Source organism: Bubalus bubalis, chromosome 5 (genome assembly GCF_019923935.1).
Source record: "Bubalus bubalis isolate 160015118507 breed Murrah chromosome 5, NDDB_SH_1, whole genome shotgun sequence".
Taxonomy (NCBI): domain Eukaryota; kingdom Metazoa; phylum Chordata; class Mammalia; order Artiodactyla; family Bovidae; genus Bubalus; species Bubalus bubalis.
This window is the reverse complement of record NC_059161.1, coordinates 105,543,580-105,561,602: the sequence shown is the minus strand read 5'-3', so window position 1 is coordinate 105,561,602 and position 18,023 is coordinate 105,543,580. Positions and strand designations below refer to the sequence as shown.

General features: G+C 47.2%; 1 protein-coding gene across 13 annotated transcripts in view; it reads left to right on the top strand.

Annotated features, from left to right (window-relative positions):
* The window catches only part of NAV2 (neuron navigator 2), a 771,667-nt gene that overhangs the window by 510,616 nt on the left and 243,028 nt on the right, over positions 1 to 18,023 (top strand). For all 13 annotated transcript variants that reach the window (XM_044943486.2, XM_044943484.2, XM_044943482.2 and 10 more), the window contains one exon: positions 10,800 to 10,872. In XM_044943486.2, the coding sequence (XP_044799421.2) occupies positions 10,800 to 10,872 (73 nt within the window). The remainder of the gene's footprint in view (positions 1 to 10,799; positions 10,873 to 18,023) is intronic.

Sequence of the window (18,023 nt, the reverse complement as noted above, 5' to 3'; positions counted from 1 at the left end):
GGGAAGTTTCGAGATGAAGCAACTTGGAATGAAATTCTTACCCTGGCCCCAGTCTGCTGCTCTAAGGGGAGAGTGCAGAAGAAATTCTTCGAACCAGAGCAAAGGGCCTTTGAGGGGTTAGTTTATGGATGCTGTATTTTTTTCTGACTGTGTATATACAAATCAAGATGTATCACCATCAGTCTTATGAAACTCCTTGGAGAGACACTTGCAGAGATTTGATTCTGAGTCTCAGAATTTATAGATTCTTTGTCAGTGGCTATAAAGTGATGAACTCTTATGATCACCTGGCAATATAATTTTAGCTTTTAGGGGGAATCATCTTCCTAATATGCTGATAACAGAGAGAACCATATGAAATAGCCAGTATTTAACTATTTTCTACCTACAAAAATGGCAGTTTTATCTGGTCCAGTTAAATACTTGACAAGGATGGAAATAGTAACAGATTAGCATTATATGACAAGGATTGTCACCATTTCTTCACAGGGGCGCTAGCAGTCTTCAGCCTTGGGAAACTTGGAGGATATCCTGTAATAGAAGCCTTCCTTGTCTCATTTGCTCTCCTCTTTCAGTGACTTTGCCCACACCTCCAACACTCTGGCAGCGGCAGTAAACAGAGCTGAGTTATTTTAATTCTTGATTACTTTAATCTCATATACTTTTTGATTGGTTGACAAGTAGCTCTTTGCCTTGATCATAGATTTTGAAACTTGAAACTATTGCCCAGATCTAGTTTCTTGGTGTACTACTTGCAAAATCTCCCAAATTCTTTATTAATGTTCACTAGGAAGCCATAACAGCTTGTGAATAAAAAAATGGATTTAAGTGTGATGTATGTGAAAGGTCCTAATATTATGCCTGGCATGTGATAATGGTATTATGCCTAGCAGCATCTGAAATTGGAGTGGGCACAATGGTGATTTTTTTTTCTTTTTTTGGCCACACCTCACGGCTGGTAGAATCTTATTCCCCAACCAGGGATTGAACCCAGACCCTCACAGTGAAAGCACAGAGTCCTAACCACTGAATTGCAAGGAAATCCCCAAATATGCCATTTCTTTTTTTTTCCCCTAATGGCGATTTTTTACTTACATCTTCTGCAGAAATTAACACAACAGGTGATATGTATTAAAACAAGGAGAGGCCAACAGAGCAGTTGGCTTCCCCTCCTTCCAGCCTTCAGCACAGTGAGAGTGCAAAGTCTTGCAGGATTCTGAGTTGAGTATTAAAACATTTAAATGTATCTGCTTGGCTTTGCTTCCCTGGTTATCTATGCTACCAGGATACATCTTGCACTTGGTTATTAATATGTCATGCTATCCTGGGAACTGCGGGGCAGGAATCCATGGATCAGCTTTGTTGTGTGTCTGGCTCTTTTGCAACCCTGTGGACTGTCGCCCGTCAGTCTCCTCTATCCATGGGATTTTTCTGGGCAACATTACTGGAGTGGGTTGCTATTTCCTCCTCCAGAGGATCTTCCTGACCCAGGGATCGAACCTGTGTCTCTGCATCTCCTGCATTGTCCACCTCTTTACCTCTGAGCAAGCCCAGTCCATGGGTCGGATACTCATGAACAACCCACAAGGAGCATAAACAACGGACACTGGCAAGTTGGCTGAGCCACAAAACTGAGTTTTTCAGGTCGTGTGAGGGAACTGGTCCCCAGGCTGGCCTTCATCTACAACCTAATTATCCCATTACTCTGTTCTTTTGTATGTGTTGGCTTTGTGTGTGATATGATAGATTCTAGCGGTATCTCCACAACTGAGGTTTTACTGCACTCTTAGGGTATATCAAGGATCTACTGTTTGGCTTTGTTTTGCATTTATGGTCTGCTGCCTCTTGAAGACTTTGTGGTGTCTTATGAGTTTAAGCATGGGAATATGACAAAAATTGGAGAAGGCAGTGGCAACCCACTCCAGTATTCTTGCCTGGAAAATCCATGGACAGAGGAGCCTACGAGATAGTTATTAATATCAGCATTCCTGTGCTACAGATGATGACTTTGAGACTTGATGCAGTTAATAGTTTTCTTAGGTTTTTAAGAGTAGTTTCTCAGGGAACTTGAATCTAGTGTAGAGTTCAAAATCTGTATCAATAGATCCTGTCCCCTAATAATTATGATGGAATGCAAGTACCTCCAGGAGAGGGGACCAGTGGACGGACAGTAGCAGGCCCTTCTGTCTTGGCGTGAGGTGGTTTATCAGCATCTTTGTTAAGAGACAGTTACACGTCAGGTGATAGACAGGAAATCCCAGGAGGAGGAATAGAAGGCAGACCAGATAAGCTTGTCTAATTCTCTCTGTTTTGCCAGAGGCCAACTCCAGACACGGCACTGGGCATGTATGGCCTGAGCACTATTGCCAAGGGACAGTCATATCAGAAGTGACAACACGCTAACAGAAACTGCCAGTTATTGGGCACCTACTGAGTACCACGTACATGTATCCTCTCATATAATCACCACCACCACCCTGTGTGATCCGTGTAACACCCATTTTACAGATCAGGTCATTGAGGTTAAATTGCTGATGATCGTAATTCAATAAATGGCAGAATCAGGATTTGAACCCAGATTTGTCTGACCCCAAAGCTTGTGATACCACTCTAATGGCAGAAAGGGAAGAAGAATTAAAGAGCCTCTTGATGAAGGTGAAAGAGGGGAGTGAAAAAGCTGGCTCAAAACTCAACATGCAATAAGCTAAGATCATGGCATCCAGTCCCATCTCTTCATGGCAAATAGATGGGGAAAAGTGTAAGCAGTGGCATATTTAATTTTCTTGGGCTCCAAAATCGCTGCAGATGGTGACTGGAGCCATGTAATTAAAAGATGCTTGCTCCTTGGAAGAAAAGCTTATGACAAACCTAGATAACATCTTAAAAAGCAGAGACATCACTTTGCTAACAAGCTCCCTATTGTCAAAGCTATGATTTTTCCACTGATCATGCATGGATATAAGAGTTGGTCCATAAAGAAGGCTGAGCACTGAAGAATTGATGCTTTTGAATTGTGGAGCTGGAGAAGACTCTTGAGAGTCCATTGGACAGCACGGAGATCAAACCAGTCAATCCTAAAGGAAATTAACCCTGAATATTCGTTGGAAGGACTGATGCTAAAGCTGAAGCTCCAATACTTTGGCCACCTAATGTGAAGAGCTGACTCATTGGGAAAAACCCTGATGCTGGGAAAGACTGAGGGCAGGAGGAGAAGGGGACAACAGGGTGAGATGGTTGGATGGCATCACTGACTCAATGGACATGAGTTTGAGCTAACTCCGGGAGTTGGTGATGGACAGGGAGGCCTGGTGTGCTGCTGTCCATGGGGTTGCAAAGAGTCGGATGTGACTTGGCAACTGAACAACAACAACAAAGCCTGTGTTCTATCCTGTAAATATCACCCCTTAAGCCCTCATCACTCTCCTTTTAGCATCTGTGTCAGCTCTTGACGGAGACCTCCACCTGGACTAATCCCTTTTGGGAGTGCTGGGAAGTTAGGGATCGTTACTCTGGCATTGTAGCAGAAGAAATGACGTGCAGAGTGCTTTCCTGAAGGAACACACACAGAGGCATCCTCTGGGCCTCTCCCATGATACTAACCCCGCAGGGCGCTTTTGCCCTCAGGAGGACTGCTAAGTCTGGAAGCAGACACAGTGCGGAGCTCAACTCTAAGCCTCTGATCTGGGGCCTCCAGAACGAGGGCTGACTTGGAGAACTTAGCCATGGCTCCCCTTCCAGGTCTCTCTCTTTGTTTCAAGGGGAAAATCGAGAAGTCGGAAAATAATCGGGCAATGAAACCATCCTAGGCAGTTGGAAGCAAAGTGGAAAAAGATAGCTGCTGGAGGAATTCGAGATTCTTGTTTTCAATTTTCTTCTCTAGAGAGAGTTTTTTTCCATATCCATATGGACTTACCCGTTTGCTGTAATAGCAGAGAGGCTCCTATAAAATCTTGTTAAAAAGGAATTCTTGACAACATCTTAGAAAGCCCAAGTTATAAATATCTTAAAAGATAAGGAGGATACCATTGCCAAATTAAAGGAAGCAACTGGGCAAGGCATTAAAGCAGCAGAGAAACAGTCTGACAGAAACACTCAAGCCCTATCCAGCCCCTGAGTCCCTCATTCTGAAGCTTTCTCTTTCAAAGCCACCAAGAGAGCTAGAGATGAATTTCTGAAAGCTTTGAAGCTTGAATGGCCAGAGCTGGGACAGCAGGTATGGAGCGCTGTGGCCAAAGATGGCCTTATGTGTCTGCCTAGCATGTAGCGGCATGTGGGGCTTACAAGGGAGATACTCCTGAATGTTTCCCCACCTGGGAGAATTGGAAGCACGGGCTACCTCCCTTCTTTCTGGGGCTCCCTTCTAAAATTAGAACTGCTTTGTCTGGGCTCTGCTGCTGTGTCCTGCGGTGGTGTGCACCCCCAGGACCACGCTGTGGCCCATGACCATGTGACCATTTGAGGTGGTCGAACACTGACATAGGTGGAGAAAAATGTGAAACTGGGCAATCACACATCAGGTCGTGGTCCCCAGGAATGCAGAGCAAAAAGACAACACTGGTGAGACAGGCATTCAGGAGGGCAGTTCCCCAGAGTACTTTTGGGTCTGGTTTCATGGTTGGATTTCTTTTATTTTTTTCCTTCTATTTTTGTTTTTGGAAACTGGCAAGGGGAAGGAGTGTCAGGAGAGCAGGGAGGCCTGGTAGATAGGAAACAGACCTTCCCAGTAAACGTGACCACAGGCGCAGCCCTGCCCTTCCCACCCCTCCCCATCTCAGTGCCCAGTCCGGATGTCACTGAAGCCCCACCTTGAAGGCACTGCTTGATCCATCCCTGACATAGCATAGCTCATCCATCCTGAAGCTTTCAGACCAGCCTGGAAGGGCTTGACCTGGCTGCTGTTGCCATGGTAACGGAGTGCCAAGGCTTCCCTAAGAACAAGAAGGACCCTTGCCTTCTCTCCATTTCCGCTTCCATTCCTGAATGTGGCCCAATGCTCTGCTTTTGCTCTGGGTCCTCGCTCTCTGCTCTTCTCCATTGCTCCCTGGCCTCTAGCCATTTTGACTCTCTTTTGGTTCCCAGAATGTGCGAGGCCGCATCCTGCATGAAACCTGTGATGGGGGTGTTCTTCTCTTCCCTGCTCGCAGTCCTTGGCTCACTCTTACGTCTCAGCTCAAATTTCCCTTCAACAAACATATCTTGAGTATGTACAATGCACCCTATGCTCTTCTGGGGGCTTGGGGTTACATCAGTGAAGAGAACAGACAAAGGCCTTATTTCTGTGGAACAACTTTCTACCTCTTCCTTGAATTCTCACCTGACCCCCCATCCTTCCAGGCTTGATCAAGTCCTTTAGTACATGACAGATGCTATCAGTGTTCTGTTTGTTTAATGCCAGCTCCCCTACATTAGACTGTAGACTCTACAAGGTCAGGAATTATGTCTCTTTGACTCACCACTGTATACCCCGTACCAACACACTGCCTAACACCCTGAAGGTGCTCAGTAGATATGGGCGAAGAAATGGGTAAATAGATGGATGAATGATAATTGTTTTTGTTGACAAGTAGCAGTATCAGGTGTGAGGATCATATATACTCCTGGAAGGAAGTTGTTTGTGCTAAGAGGCTCAAGAAGAAGCCATACAGTGCTTTTCAAGTCCTTAGAACTTCCAGGTTCTTGCTCAGCCTTGTCTGAGGTCCAGGTGTCCCACTCCCTAAGCTCTTGGGATTTCATGTTTGTTTGTTTTTTTTAATGACTATGACCAAGCCTGACCCGAAAGCAGCATCTGTTTGCCTCCCTCGTCAATTTCATCTTCTCAAGATGGAGACCTCCAAGGGGCTTGGTGAGAAACTAAACTTATCAAAACTAGCACCCCATTTACTCGGTCTGCCTGGAACCCTACCTTCCCCTGGGCTGCGGTAGAGATGGTCTTCATCTGGATTAATCAGTTTCATGCACTTTGCAGTCAGCTATGCTGGTATTCAGAGTGAAATGCTACCATGACAACTGCCACAACAGATGGTATTTGATCAGTCTCTAAGCTACAGAGGAGATATACAGCAGTGCTTCTGAGGTTTGCATATTTTACGTTATCATGAGACCCAGTCCGGCCTGAACCATGACTGAAATGTAAAGTTTTCCATTTGCCTGCCAGCCCCCTCCCTTCTCTTTCCAGTTGTTTGCCATTTGTTTTGATTTTCCTTGCTCTCTGCCTGGCCTGGATGTAGATGTATTTCTGGATGTGGGAGAGCTAGGCTACAACATACTTGGTCCATGGAAGTTGCCCTGCAGGTCTAATGTTTAGAGACTGTTGAGAAGCTATTCAACTATGGGATGGAGATCCTGGCTGAGAGTGAGGGGAAAGGCTTAAAATTGCCAGCCTTTCTCTCTTGGATGTTCATGGACCACACAGGGTGGAGGCCACGTATGGCCCCAAAGCAAGGGAAACCCTGGGAGTGCATCTTGGTCTCAGTTTGTCCCCTTACTCTGCCCTCTCTTTCATCCAGCTCCTTTCTCCTCCCAGGGTCTCTGGTGTAGTGGGCCCATTTCTCAGCTTCCCGTCTCCACCCCAGCTAGCATTACAAACTCCAGGAGCTTGATCCCAGAGCTCTTGGACCCATTTCTATGGCAACAGCTACAGCAGCCTTTTCACCCACTGCCCCTCCCCACCCCCTCCACAACACTGGAATGTCAGACTTTGCACAGATTTTTTTTTCAGCTAATTTTGGAAAGCAGTTTATATTGGCCGCTACGTGTTAATGAACAACTTCGGTTCTATTTACATACTTTGCTGGTGAAGAGTCTTTTCCCTCACTCTGCCTCTCAGCTTTAACAGGATCCGCATCCTGCATTAGAAGTCTGGATCCCATATGAACCACGAGCCTCTTTAAAGATGGGCACCTCATTGTGCTCGATGGGAACCCCAGGGACTGCCACTGGCCAGTCCCCTCCAGGGATGATGTGGTGGGAGTGTGCGGTCTCAGTCGTACAGGAGGCTGGATTGTATACCTGAACAGTGTTTATAAGAAAACCTTAAGGTGATTTTGAATCACAAGAGAGCCTGGATCAAAGAAACAGTCTCCCCTTCTGATCTCATTCCAAGTGAAGCGGGAGGTTGGAATCCACATCTGACCTTGCTCCCCAGCCCCGTGCCCTTCCTGGGGTACAGATGAAAAGAGCGTGGGTCTCTGCCGCCTTGTCAGGCATGAGTTTTAACCTTAATGGAACATTATTAAAGAATGGATTTGAAACTTGAGGAATGTGTTTTGAACTCCTCCTGTGAGCAGAGAATTCATGGTAGAGGGGGAGAAAAAATTCAGGGCGTTTGATGGGCTTATGAATCGTCTTTTAAATGATGAACCAAGTTCTTATTTTTAGGTTTTATGTTTTCTGGGAGTGCAGCTCAGCCATCTGGATAGTGTTCCCGTTTCATCTCCTCTTTAGGAGAAAGCATTCCTGGTGCCTTGGGGCCTTCTCCCTTCACCTAATGGAGGGAGATCCTAATGTTTCCCTTGTTTATTAGATGCTCTGATTCTCCTGGAAACGGAGGGGAGTCAGGGAGTGTGTGGACCCTAAAGAGGAGGATTGTATAAATGTGGACTCCTGGACTGGGAGGAGAGCTCTGCACCAACACCAGGAAAAGAATGGAGCATAGTACCTGGCACAAAGCAGACATCGCATAATTACCTTGATTGAATGAGTGATTAAAAGAATCATCTCAGATTTCTCACTCTTGGGACTGCTGACATATGGGGTTAGATAATTCTTTATTGGGAGGGATCTGTGTTAGTAGCATCCGTACCCTCTGAACACTAGATATCAGTTCCCTTCAGGGTTATGACAACCCCGAATGTGACCAGATGTGGCCAGATGCCCCCTGGGCGGGGAGGGTTGCACAAAATCCTCCTTTCCTAGTCTCCTTTACTCAGCGAAAAACTACTGATCTAAATTATGAAATTCGTTGACAGAGTGATAGGACTGTAAAAAAAAAAATGAGAGATGAAGTGTTCTAGGTAACCCATGTATTCCTCCCCTTAACAGAATTTAACATTTAAAAAGAAAACCCGTGGATCAATTGAAATGTACCAAGGCTAGCCTTGCAAGAAGAAATTACCATGGACTTTAAATGATGACCCATGCATCGAATGCTCCATAAATGTGCTCCTTGAAAGGGAAGTTTTGTAGAATTGCCATGTTGTAGTAGAGCAGACAGAGAAAGCTATGGCACCCCACTCCAGTACTCTTGCCTGGAAAATCCATGGACAAAGGAGACTGGTAGGCTGCAGTCCATAGGGTCGCTAAGAGTCGGGAACGACTGGGTGACTTCACTTTCACTTTTCACTTGCATGCATTGGAGAAGGAAATGGCAACCCACTCGAGTGTTCTTGCCTGGAGAACCCCAGGGATGGGGAAGCCTGGTGGGCTGCCATCTCTGGGGTTGCACAGAGTCAGACACGACTGAAGCGACTTAGCAGCAGCAGCAGCAGCAGCAGCAGCAGCAGTAGAGCAGAGCTTTCCCTGACTATCTTGGTAGGTGTCCTTTTTGTGTGTTCAGTATCACACTGCCACAGTATTGGTGAAAAAAACTTAAACCTACCATCTCAGTCCACCCACGTGACACTTCCCAGGATAAATAACAAATACACTATTTTTAATTTTGCATTATTAAGTTCAGGGGCAGTCAGCCTTTTCTGCTTCTCATTTTCCATGGGGACATGATTGCCAAAGCCTCCTTTCTGAGCTGTGCACCACAAAATATTAAAAGAGGTAGGTCTGGGTCCTGTGTAGCACAGGGAACTGTATTCAGTGTTCCTGTGATAAACTATAAGGAAAAGAATATGGAAAAGAACGTATATATAACTAAATCATTTTGCCATACAGATTAATACAACTTTGTAAATCGACTATACCTCAATAAAATTAATTTAAAATTAAAAAATAAACATACACACACCCCCCAAAAAAGTGGATAGGATTATAGGAAGAGACAAGTGGTAGCAGGAGAATTTCATCATTTTACCATGATTTCAATATTAGTGCCTTTGTATGAAGGCAAAAATCCTTTTGACTGGTTTTGGCCCATTACCACTGTGTACAATAGTATGAATTCTCAACAGCAGGGTTTCATAATAGAGTGCAGTCACACGTAGAGAGAGGATTTTTATTGCACTTCTACACGGAAGCTGGCTGCTCTAAAACACCTTTGCACAGGATCCTCCCAGCCATTCTCTTCCTTCTTCGACCACCCACTTCCCCCCCACTTCCCTCCAAGATGGTAGCACCTGAATTGTCACTGTCGGTCACCCTGCTCTGGAAAGAAGAAAGGAGCTCTTAAAGCCATCTCATTTTTCCTCCTGCTTTGTAAGATACGACTTTCTGCCGTGGTGGCAGGCAAAACCCATAGCATCAGCATTTATTTTATCTGTGGGAAATTGCATTCTACCCCTTTTCCTAGAGATGAAAGAATGCCTCCCAGATGAAGACCCTGGAAGCTGGGAAAGAGATGGAAACCTGAGCTTTAAAAAAAAAAAAAATGCGAGGTTGGAGCAGATTCTTTTTCAGTGGATGCGGTTTTATTCAGGTGTCCCCAAGCTTAACATGTTTAGGAGCTGCGAAGACTGAGAGCAGAGAATGCCAGACATCAGGGGAGGGTGGACATGAACTTTAAGAAGGCTGCCTTGGAGCCAGACTGTACTCAAATGAGAGCTCGTAAAATGGAGACACTTTACTCTGTGGCTACGAAGGAGCCATCAGGATGTTGCTCGGGGGAGGAGAGGAGAATGGTCACAGGCACACTGGATAGACAGTCATTTATGGGTTCAGAACAAACCCCTTGGGTCAAATACTGGTTTGAGCTAGTAAGCATGTGGCTGGAGCCTGGGAAGTCGGGCAGGGGCTGGGGGGTTGTAGAGGTAAGGAAGACGTGAAATGCAAACTCTGTGAAATCCAAAGTTCCCTCTGTCAAGTCCAAAGCAATTTCTTTTATTTATGGTTACCACTGACATGAATCAAGCCTGAACATTTTCCTGTAGACCTAAAAGTAATTAACCCTGACAACTGAAGTCAAATTAGACCTTTGGGAATGACCTAATTGCTCTTTCCTGTGGTGGGGGGGGCCAGGGGGGATGTGAGCTTGCCCTTGGCCATAGCATCCACCCTGGAAAGCCTGGAAGGCCTCCCAGACTCTGGTGGGGCCAGGTCCCTTCTTGCCACAGAAGATACAAAGGACAGAGAGGTTGGGTGAGCTGGCAGCTCTCCTCGGTCCTCTGCGATGCCTGCCATCCTGAGAATTTTGTGAGTCAACACTACCCGGATTCCTGCTGAAATTCCCATTCACTCTTTTTATATTTGACGGCTCGCCTCCTCGGGGGCTGGAAACCTCTCCCAGCTGCTGGTGGGGGGGTGGGTCTCCTAACCTCATCCCCACCTCCATGTTTCTGGCAGCTGCTCAAGCGTTCAGGACAGCGCTGTGACAGTGATGCACGCGAGAGCTCCGATTTCACCCCGGTTATTTTTGGCAGCCATGAGCAATCCAAGGCCTCGACTCTTGGCACTGTGTGTGGTTAGGATATTAGGTAACCTTTTCCTGTGCAAGTACAGACAAAGGAGAGTCCTGACCCGAATCCATCCATCCATCTGTCCATTCGGCATTTTCATGTCATTTTTTTCCTCTTCGAGAAACTTAGCAAATGCACAATAAACCCTCTCTCTGACATAGCCTCTTGTTCCTAATAAGCGATGGCTCTGGAGAAGGCTAAACATTTATTGAGTGTATACTGTTGGTTTTTTTTTCCTCCTAGATTGAAAACATAGATGCCTGCTTGAATTTCCTGGCAGCTAAAGGAATCAACATCCAGGGACTCTCTGCGGAAGGTGAGTGAGCCCTTGTCATGAAGGTACCCTTTCACTGTTCGAAATGCCCAGCTGTTACTTATTGATGACGTTTATAGAGTTCAGCCAGTGGGTCCTGGTAGGCTTTTCCAGTCCTGTTTCTTTCTGGTTGTGAGATTGCTCAATGCTTGTCTACACTTGAGGATGCTAGTTTTTTGGACAACTCCGAGAGGGCCGGTCCAACCGTGCCAGCCTTGTCCACCTGGCCCAGAGGGAGCAGTCAAGACGGAGCTGGTTCTCTCTGAGAAGGGTTTCATCACACAATGCCGATTTGATTCACATGACTGGAGAGTCAGTTAATTATCAAGCCAGGCCTTATCTGTGGGAGAGAGAACACTTAACCACAGAACATATTTAAATCGTACAAGTTCCCAGGGAAAAATGCCTAATCCTTATCTCTTATTTTATTAGAAGAAGCAGCACTTTTCCTAGCTCCAAAAAAAAACCACGTGATTTATTAATGAGATGCTCCATTCTGACATCCTGATTAGTTTTTAATTAACTCCAATTTGGTGGCTAATTAACACATCAGTGTTTGCTGATGGTTTGCTGTTCAATTAAGTGTTGGTCTGGAGATGGCTGGTCTGAATTCTTAACCTCCTCAGGCAACGTCTCGCTGTGGAAACTCGCTGTCTCTCTCTCTCTCTCTCTGTCTCCTGTTTGTAAATACAAGCAGCTGCCAGCTCCAAGGCTGCCACAGGCCCCGGCATCCTCCCAAACTCATTAGGCTGCACCTGCCTCCAGTTTTCCCAGAACAGGTAGAGCCGTGTGGGCTTCAAATGACACCACCCTAGCATGCTTGTGTTTCGCAAAGTTGCCTGTTAGCGTCAACTCGGGTGGTTAGGGTGGGGAGGCGGGGAGCGCTGAGCAAAGACGCAGCCCCGTGGAGCAGGTAAGTTTGCAAACATGAACTTTTGGGCCCTGTTCCTTACTTTGCCCTGCTGCGTGGTGAAATCTTGGTTGTCCTGGCTGGGTTTTTGGACTGTAGTCTCTCTCGGTTTTGGAGGTGGGCGGCCACTATTGGTATCTTATGTCTCTGATCGCAATTCCCCAAGTGGGACCTCTAATAGGCTGGGGCTGTCCCGGGTCAGACACGATCACACTGCTGCTTCCAGAAGTCTCTGAGTGAGCTCTTGGTGATCAGCCTTCATCTCAGCTCGGAAAGAAGGGTCCACGGAGGATTGCTTGGTCTGGGCTGTGGGCCCTCCTCCACCGGGGATGAGACCTGGGCTGAATGGCATGTGGCATGCACCTTGCTGGGGCGTGGGCGGTTGTTGGTGGTATTTCCATGGAGAGGTATGAGGATGCAAATTTCTGTTCCAAGGAGCACATGACTTCTTCCTGGAAGAGAGTGCTGGGGCTGGTGTAGGTGGCGGGCACACATTCCTTCTAGTTCCTGGGCGTGATTAGATCCCAGGAGTGTGCCCTCACAGCAGAGCATCAGCAGGGGCTTCTACAGGTTATGCGTAGCAGAAGGAGCTCCAGGGGATGTAGACTGTAGGCCAGCTTCATCTCATGTGGTCTGAAGGTCACCCTAGCCACCCTGCCATCCATCTACCCATTGTCCTGCCTTCTGCCTGCCCTGGTTCTCCCCCGCCCCCACCCACCCCATTTTCTCTATACCGTAAGGCATAGAGAGTCTACTCAACAAATGTTTGTTGAATGAATAAGTACCAACTGCGCCCAGGTGGCTTAGTGAAAAGAATCCACCTGCCAATGCAGGAGACGCAAGAGACCTGGGTCTGATCCCTGGGTCAGGAACATCCCCTGGAGGAGGAAATGGTAATCCACTCCAGTATCCTTGCTTGGAAAATTCCACGGACAGAGGAGCCTGGTGAGCTACAGTCCGTGGAATCGCAAGAGTCAGATACGACTGAGTGCACACGCACGTGCTTTGAAGGCTTTTATCTGCATCAGCTCCAGCTCTCACAACAGGTGATGGAATTTACAGTAGACCAAGTTACAGATGAGGAAATTTTGCCTTAATGAAGTTGTGAAGCCTATAGTGAGTGAGTGGCAGGGCAAGGTGTTGAACCCAGGTGATTTCAGACCTCATGTTCATGGTGTCTTTGGGGACAGCAGCTTGGTGAAATCCAAGCATGCCATGTACAGGTGAAAGAAATCAAAACAGATGTAGAACCTTTGTTCTAGCAGACACTGTCTCAGAAGATACTGGGCAGCTCCCAAAGGCACATCCTGCAGAGGGACCAGCCCTGGCCCCTGGTCAGTGGTGGGATGTGGCCCCTGTGAGTCTCTGAGCAGAGAAGAACAGACTGGAACCAGTGGGTTGAGAATCAGTCACTGGGCTATAACCATGAAGTGAGTTTTTCAGAAACTGCCCCCACCTGTGCTATGCTAACCCCCATCTTTCCTGCTGGGTTGAGGCTCATTTAGAATCTGGGCCAGAACCTATTTCTCTTTAGTCTTGCACAGTTATTAGGAGATGCAAGAGACAGAGGTTCCATCCTGGGTCGGGAAGATCCCCTAGAGGAGGAAATGGCAACCCCTTCCATTATTCCTGCGTGGAAAACTCTATGGACAGAGGAGCCTGTTGAGCCTCAGTCCATGGAGTTGCGAAAGATTCAGATGCATGCACGTGCTTTTAAGGCTTTATGTCATAAATTTAAGAATAGATTTATGTCAATATTTAAGACTCAGTCTTGTTCATTTTTAAACTTCAATCTCAAACTCAAAGCCTTTTCCTGGTGTCCCCTCAGAGCAGGTGGCTTTGGAGGACTGAAGGCGGGTGGGGCATGATGCCTTCCCTTCCCTTCCCTCGTCCCTGCGCCTGAGCAGCCAGGATCGGGGTCAGAGCAGAGAAACAGAGTTCTGCCAGTGATGAAGTTGCTGTCATTCTCTTGGGTGACTATCATTGCCACTGTCCCAGGTAGGGGTGTCTGTGGGCCCAGCCGACCGGGCACTCAATCCCACACTGCTTCCAGGGTCTGGTGGTCTTGGTGGTCTGGTGGGAGATTTGACCAGCTTTTCCAGCTCACCCCCAGCTGGCAGCATTCACCTCCCATCCCCCTGATTAGGAATCTCTCTGTCCCTACACTGAGGTGGTCCCAGTAAGGCCGTAGACCTCAGCCTCGTGGTCCCTGCGTTACCCACCATAGAGCGGCAGGAATGTGTGGGCTCTGTCCTCCGCCTGTAGCGATGGAACAGACCTCCCAGCACCTGGATGTCCCCACCTTATGGTCTCTCTCCAGCTGTTTCCAGCTTAGAAGGCCCGCATGCAGCTCTGCCAAGTCTCTTCTAAGCAGGTGTCCCCATGGGGCCCTGGGGTGCCAGCCCCGCCACTTGGAGTACATTTTCTTGGGGCCTCCACTCCTTTGACTTGAAGAAGTGCACGGACCCCACCTTCTTGCTCCTTGGGTGACAGGAGGGGATACCCTGTCTCTCAGATCATCGGTCACGACCACCCTTGCTCACCCACAGTGCCACTCTCTCATCTGGATCTTCTCCTGATTGGGGGTTGGGTGGGGCGAAGTGGGTGATACTGGTCTTTGATGGTAAGACTGATTCTGGACTAGCACAGTCTTGTGGGGGTGGGAGAGCGGGTGACTGGCCCCAAGTTTTGTCAGTTCCTTGAACTTACAAATCAAGAGTACTGAGAGCGTTTTATCCTCAAGTGAGTCTTAGTCACAATTTCAGGGGTTATAGGAAATACCTCCATTTGACATACTGTTCAGTTATAGGAAAGAAAATCATATACTGAGAACCCACCATGTGCCATCACTGGGCTGAGAGCCGTACACGATTTTTACCTGATTTAATCCCCCAGCAACCTTCTGAGGTCAGTATTATATTACCCCATCTTACAGATGAGGAAACTGAGGCCCAAAGAGAATGTTACATGTAGCAAAAGGGAGGCCCACAGGTAAGCATTGATCAAGCTACTCACAGCTGTTGATTTAAAGCCTGGTGTTGTCTACTGCTCACCACTACCCACACTTCCAACCACCTGCATTACTACTAGAAAATCATTATAGTGTTTAAAGAATAATGTCATATTAATGCTTTGTGTTTTGCTTTTGAAGATGATTGAGTACCCCAAGGTTCCTCCTCTGATTGAAAAAAAAAGAAAAAATCAGTGGTTGGAAAGCCCCACGGGCACATCGCCACCCTTTCCCAGTGACTTAAGCAGGTTTGGAAGCCGGGAGGGTGTATGAACCTGTCCATGAAGCGTTTTGGCAGCTCGGGGCCCTGCCCTGACCTGCCTGTGAGAGAGCCACGGGGAACCTTCGTTCCAGGGCAAGACAGCCAAAGCCTGTGAGCCACGGCTGCAGGCCAAGGTGAGCCCTGCGGAGATGCCGCTAGTTGGCAGCTTCTCGCACCTCCTCGGTGTTTCCAGAGGTCGGACCCATCCACTTGCTCCTGGAGACTGGCCAGAACCCTGGAGCTTGGGCCTCACCCTGCCTTGGTGATTGTCTAGATCCCTTCAGCCCCTTTCCTACCACACTTCTGCCACCACCATCTATAAACCTGTCCCTGGGAGGAAGGCCTGTATCCCTGGGAGTGTTGGGTTTTTTTTTCCTTTTGCAATGAGAACTCTTTGGATTTATTCTCTTAACAACTTTTATAGATAACATGCAGCAGTGTTAATTATCTTATGTTGTACGTTACATGCCTAGTTCTTATTTATCTTAAAACTGGAAGTTGGTACATTATTGAGTGCCTTCATCCAGTTCCCCCACCCCCACCTTTGGTAACCACAAATCTAATCTTTTTTTTTTAATAAAAACAATTGTACACTGATTAGAGACAAAGTTTATCTTCAGAGTTCATAAAGAGATCCTAAAAACTCAATAGAAAAGGAGTTATATCAGTACAACAAGTTATTCTCTGAAGAGGAAATGCATATGGCCATTAAACATAGGAAGAAGTGCTTCACCTAACATTCTGGAAACTACTAAAGTAACCTGATACACCTACTTTTCATGCATCAGATGATTAAAAATTGAAAGATCTGATAATATCAAGTGATTGAGAGGTAGGTGCTCTTATCAACTTTCCTTGTAGGAAAAATAGACTATTCATCTGGCTGATCAGATTCCATTAAAATCCGAACTATTTGTTACTCATGTATTCCACTTTTCTATGTCTCTCTTTGAGATTATACCTGGGAGTTTTGAGAACACTTGGCATCTGCGCTGCCTGGCCCTAAGCCCATTCTCCCGGGATGGGGAAGCAGACAGAGGTTGCGAGGGGAAGGCTTTTCTTATCCAGCGCACATTTGCCAGGCACATCCTGTATACCGGGGCAGTGCTAGGCACCAGGGTACACGGAGAGTCATGTCAGTCATACAAAACCAGCTTCCATTCCAATTAATAAGAGAGTTGTGCCAGTGGGATGTACAGGATCCAGTCAGTGGTACCCAAAGAAAGGTAACAGTCAGCTCTACCTGGTGCCGTCAGGGGGCGTCACAGAGACAGTGATGCTTCCCTTGGGTTTTACAAGATGAGTAGGCTTTCACCAATCGGAAAGGGATGGTGAAGGGGAATTTAGATAGATGTTAGAGCATAGTAATGTGATGGGCACAGAGGACTTGCTTTTTATCAGTCTTGCAGGTTGCAGGCAGGATGATGCTTCCAGGTGCCTCTGACAAAGAGTATAGGTGTTTGGAGTGAAATTAATCCCTGGGTCAAGAAGATCCCCTGAAGGGAAGGGAAGATCCCCCCTGAAAGGAATCTTCTCTAAGCAGCGCAAATCCCAGGTTGCTGACTTGATTAGTTCAAACCTGGGTTTGTGGCCCTGATAGCCAGAGACCTGATGCCGAGCTCTCCTCTCGTTTGGAGCCAGGAAACAGGACCATTCTGGACCGTTAGGGTAAAAGCAGCAGGCGGGTTGTCTCCATTCTCCTTGGGCGTCTCCAGAGTTTTGCAGTGAGTGGGTCCGTTTCTGTCCCTTGCCAGCAGGGGGCGCTGTGGGCTCTACTCCCACCGCCTCATCCGCTTCCCTTGTGGGCACTGAAGAGCTGCCGCAGTGGGGTTACATAGCTGTCCTAGCCCCAAATCAATTGGGTGACCTTACACCATGGCTCAAGGGGATTGAATAGGAATCCTCAATCTATAGTCTAGGCAGCCTTCCCTCTGGCTCCCAATCCCTTCCCTACAAAGCAGCTTTCTTTGTATTAGATTATTCCAATGCTTGTGCCTTAGTAAATCAGATTTGAGGTTTCTTTTAAATAGTGTTGAAAGAAAATAACTCGATTATTCTCCCATCTTGCGCAACATGCCCTACAGCATCTATGCAGATTAGGAGCAGTGAGTGGGAGTAGAGATCAGTAGGAACCCAAGGCTATTGAGTCAAGGCAATACTGAATTTTAGTGAGAATTGGCCTATGGTCTGTGTAGTTTATTCTTCAGTTTGTGTACGGGTGGCCATAGGAGAGAAACCAGAGCAGGGCTTTCGTCCTGGTTTCGATGCCCCGCTAGCTCATGTCTCCTTAGACAAGCCATCTCTCTCTCTCTCTCTCTCTAGGCAAGAATACTGGAGTGGGTTGCCTTTCCTTTCTCCAGCGGATCGTCTTGACCCAGGATTCGAACCCAGGTCTCCCGCATTGCAGGCTGATTCTTTATCATCTAAGCCACCAGGGAAGCCCATCTCTCTCTAGGTCTACTTTTTTTTTCTTTCTTTCTAAAGATCAAGAGTGTGAGGATAGTTGATCAGAAATAAAACGATGCTGTTTTTCCAAGGCCTTAGGGAGTGTCTCGGAGAAGGCAATGGCACCCCACTCCAGTACTCTTGCCTGGAAAATCCCATGGACGGAGGAGCCTGGTAAGCTGCAGTCCATGGGGTCGTGAAGAGTCCGACACGACTGAGCGACCTCACTTTCACTTTTCACTTTCATGCATTGGAGAAGGAAATGGCAACCCACTCTAGTGTTCTTGTCTGGAGAATCCCAGGGACGGGGGAGCCTGGTGGGCTGCCGTCTGTGGGGTCGTACAGAGTCGGACACGACTGAAGTGACTTAGCAGTAGCAGTAGGAGTAGGGAGTGTCACAGGGGGAACATTTTTGTGGGCTGGTGGATTTTTAGAGAGCCTGTGTAGCCAGCTTACCAGGCCTTGTGGCACACAGACACATGCCATTTGGAAATAAGAAAAGAACACAATTCTAACTATTTTGGATA